This window comes from Sardina pilchardus, chromosome 2 (assembly GCF_963854185.1).
Source record: "Sardina pilchardus chromosome 2, fSarPil1.1, whole genome shotgun sequence".
Classification (NCBI taxonomy): Eukaryota; Metazoa; Chordata; class Actinopteri; order Clupeiformes; family Clupeidae; genus Sardina; species Sardina pilchardus.
In genome coordinates this window covers 45,924,893-45,927,392 of record NC_084995.1, presented here as the reverse complement: position 1 = coordinate 45,927,392, position 2,500 = coordinate 45,924,893, and the positions used below count along the sequence as shown (strand labels likewise).

At 42.0% G+C, this 2,500-nt stretch overlaps 1 protein-coding gene across 2 annotated transcripts in view; it reads right to left on the bottom strand.

Annotated features, from left to right (window-relative positions):
* Positions 1 to 2,500, bottom strand: part of esyt2a (extended synaptotagmin-like protein 2a) — a 44,121-nt gene that overhangs the window by 27,350 nt on the left and 14,271 nt on the right. For both annotated transcript variants that reach the window (XM_062530811.1, XM_062530812.1), the window contains exon 3: positions 1,734 to 1,868. In XM_062530811.1, the coding sequence (XP_062386795.1) occupies positions 1,734 to 1,868 (135 nt within the window). The remainder of the gene's footprint in view (positions 1 to 1,733; positions 1,869 to 2,500) is intronic.

The following is a 2,500-nucleotide window of genomic DNA, read 5'->3' as shown; positions in this document are numbered from 1 at the left end:
AAGTTTTTTGTCTTTTTTTTAACAACAAAGAGGCATAGAAAAAGATGGTCTTTATTTGAAGCACAATGTATCAAAGGGATTATCCGGAGTAAAATGCACTTTAGATCAATTTACGGATGATTGGGAGTACATACATTGAGTTGACATCAAATCATGTCATTCGGATGTGTTTTGAGAGAGTTCGATTTTACCGTTTTTAGCCAAAACTCGTTAGCCTGGAAGTGACCCGGGCACGTCCTTTCGCCGCTACAGAACGCTATTTTTATACCTCTTCTAATGTTCCAAACAACATTACACATACGTGGTAGTGAGTAGAGGGTCCCTAAAGCCAAACCGAAGTGTTCCGAGGTCTTTATGTGGTCGGATAGGGAGTCCAGAATGAATTTCATTGAGCCAGTACCTTTCCGGAAATGTCGCTGCTGCAGCTGGGGAACATTTCAGCAACATTTCCGGAAAGGTACTGACTCGATGAAATTCATTCTGGACTCTCCATCTGACCACATTTTCTCCTGAACTGGTAAGATTCATCTATGTTTGGTTAACTTATGTGTACTTAATGTTAATGGACATTTCAAATATTCATGACAGTCGAACGAAGTTATGCATGTTCATGCAAAGTATTATTGCGTTAGCGCATATGGAGGAGGTGGGTCATCGAATTGATAAGGGAAAGTTTGAGAAATAAAATGGCGAGTCGTCATTGCTAACGTTAGCAATGCATTATCAGAGCCTGTTTCTCCCAGCCTGCCAAGCTTGACATTGTTGGTGTAGGATGGTCATGCCAGTTTGCTAGAATGACCAACATGGCCAGTATAAACCAGCAATGTAGACCAGCAACACCAACTAAAATGACCAGCTTGAGGTGGTAGGACAACCAAAACCAGCTGAATGACCATCGTAAGCTGGGTAAACCAGCTGAAGGTATGTTTTTGCAAGAGTTTTGCTGGTCTAGCTGGTCAACCATCACAGGGTGGTCCATCACAGGGTGGTCAAATAAGCTGGTCAGCCATCATGGGGTCAGCAGGGCACTGGAAGCTCCCTAGCAGCCTACGTTCCTGCTGGATCCTGCAGCCTATCTGGCAACCTCCATTCAGTGGGGCAGGGGCCGGGGAGACACCACTATACTACAGTATTTAGGGGGCAGGGGATACACCACTATACTACAGTATTTAGGGGGCAGGGGATACACCACTATACTACAGTATTTAGGGGGCAGGGGATACACCACTATACTACAGTATTTAGGGGGGAGTGGATACACCACTCTACTAGAGTATTTTGAGAGTGATTGCAGTACTCGTTTTGGCCAAAATCCCCCTTGTCCCCTTTATAACTGTGTTTTTTTATGTGCAAAAAAACTCCTTCCCGAGGTACTTTTGATTTTATTTCCTCAGCATACCAGGTTATATTATAGATTGTTATGGCCATTATTTGAACAGTGAAAATAATAATAAAAGTTTTTGAACTTTAATGTCACTAATGCTGATTATTCACTGATTCATTTGAACTGAAATATTTAAAACACTTTCACAGCAAAACTTAAATATGCGATTAGTTTAGATGAATTAATCACAGAGTATGTGTGTGAGAGTGAGTGAGTGTGTGAGTGAGTGAGTGAGGGAGTGAGTGAGTGTGTGAGTGTGTGTGTGTGTGTATGTGTGTGAGAGTGAGTGAGTGAGTAAGGGAGAGAGAGAGAATGTGTGTGTGTGTGTGTGTGTGTGTGTGTGTGTTACCTTGTCTCCCATATCTATCTTAGTGAAGCAGAAGGAACTGAGGTGTGTGTTGGCTCCTTTGACGGCTGGTTCGATGGTCTCTCGGAAAAGTTTATCCACAAATTGACAGATGAAAGGCCACATCTGTTTCACCGTCTAAACACACACACACACACACACACACACACACACACACACACACACACAATTAGAAATTCTTATGAAAAGCACACACACATAACCACAGTATAGTTTGTCTCTCACACAATCACACACACACACACACACACACACACACACACACAATTAGAAATTCTTATGAAAAGCACACACACATAACCACAGTATAGTTTGTCTCTCACACAATCACACACACACACACACTGATGCAGCAATTAAAATAATAGAAAGAGAAGCTTCCATTTACACCACCAGTGGACACACACACACACACACACACACACACACACACACACACACACACACACACACACACACACACACAAACACACACACACACTCACTCAAGGGAGTTATAAACATACTGAAACAAACATACAACCAACCAACCAACCAACCAAGAGGTTGGCGGGCCACAAAATGCAGCATGTAAATGACGTCATCATTTCCTCCACACGTCACATGCACCAGTGTTGGGAAAGTTCACTTTCTACATGAACTAGTTCAGTTCATAGTTCATAATTCCAAATTTTGAAATAAGTTCACAGCTCCAAGAGATGAACCAGTTCAGTTATTTTTTTCAATATGTTGCGAACTATACTCTTTTA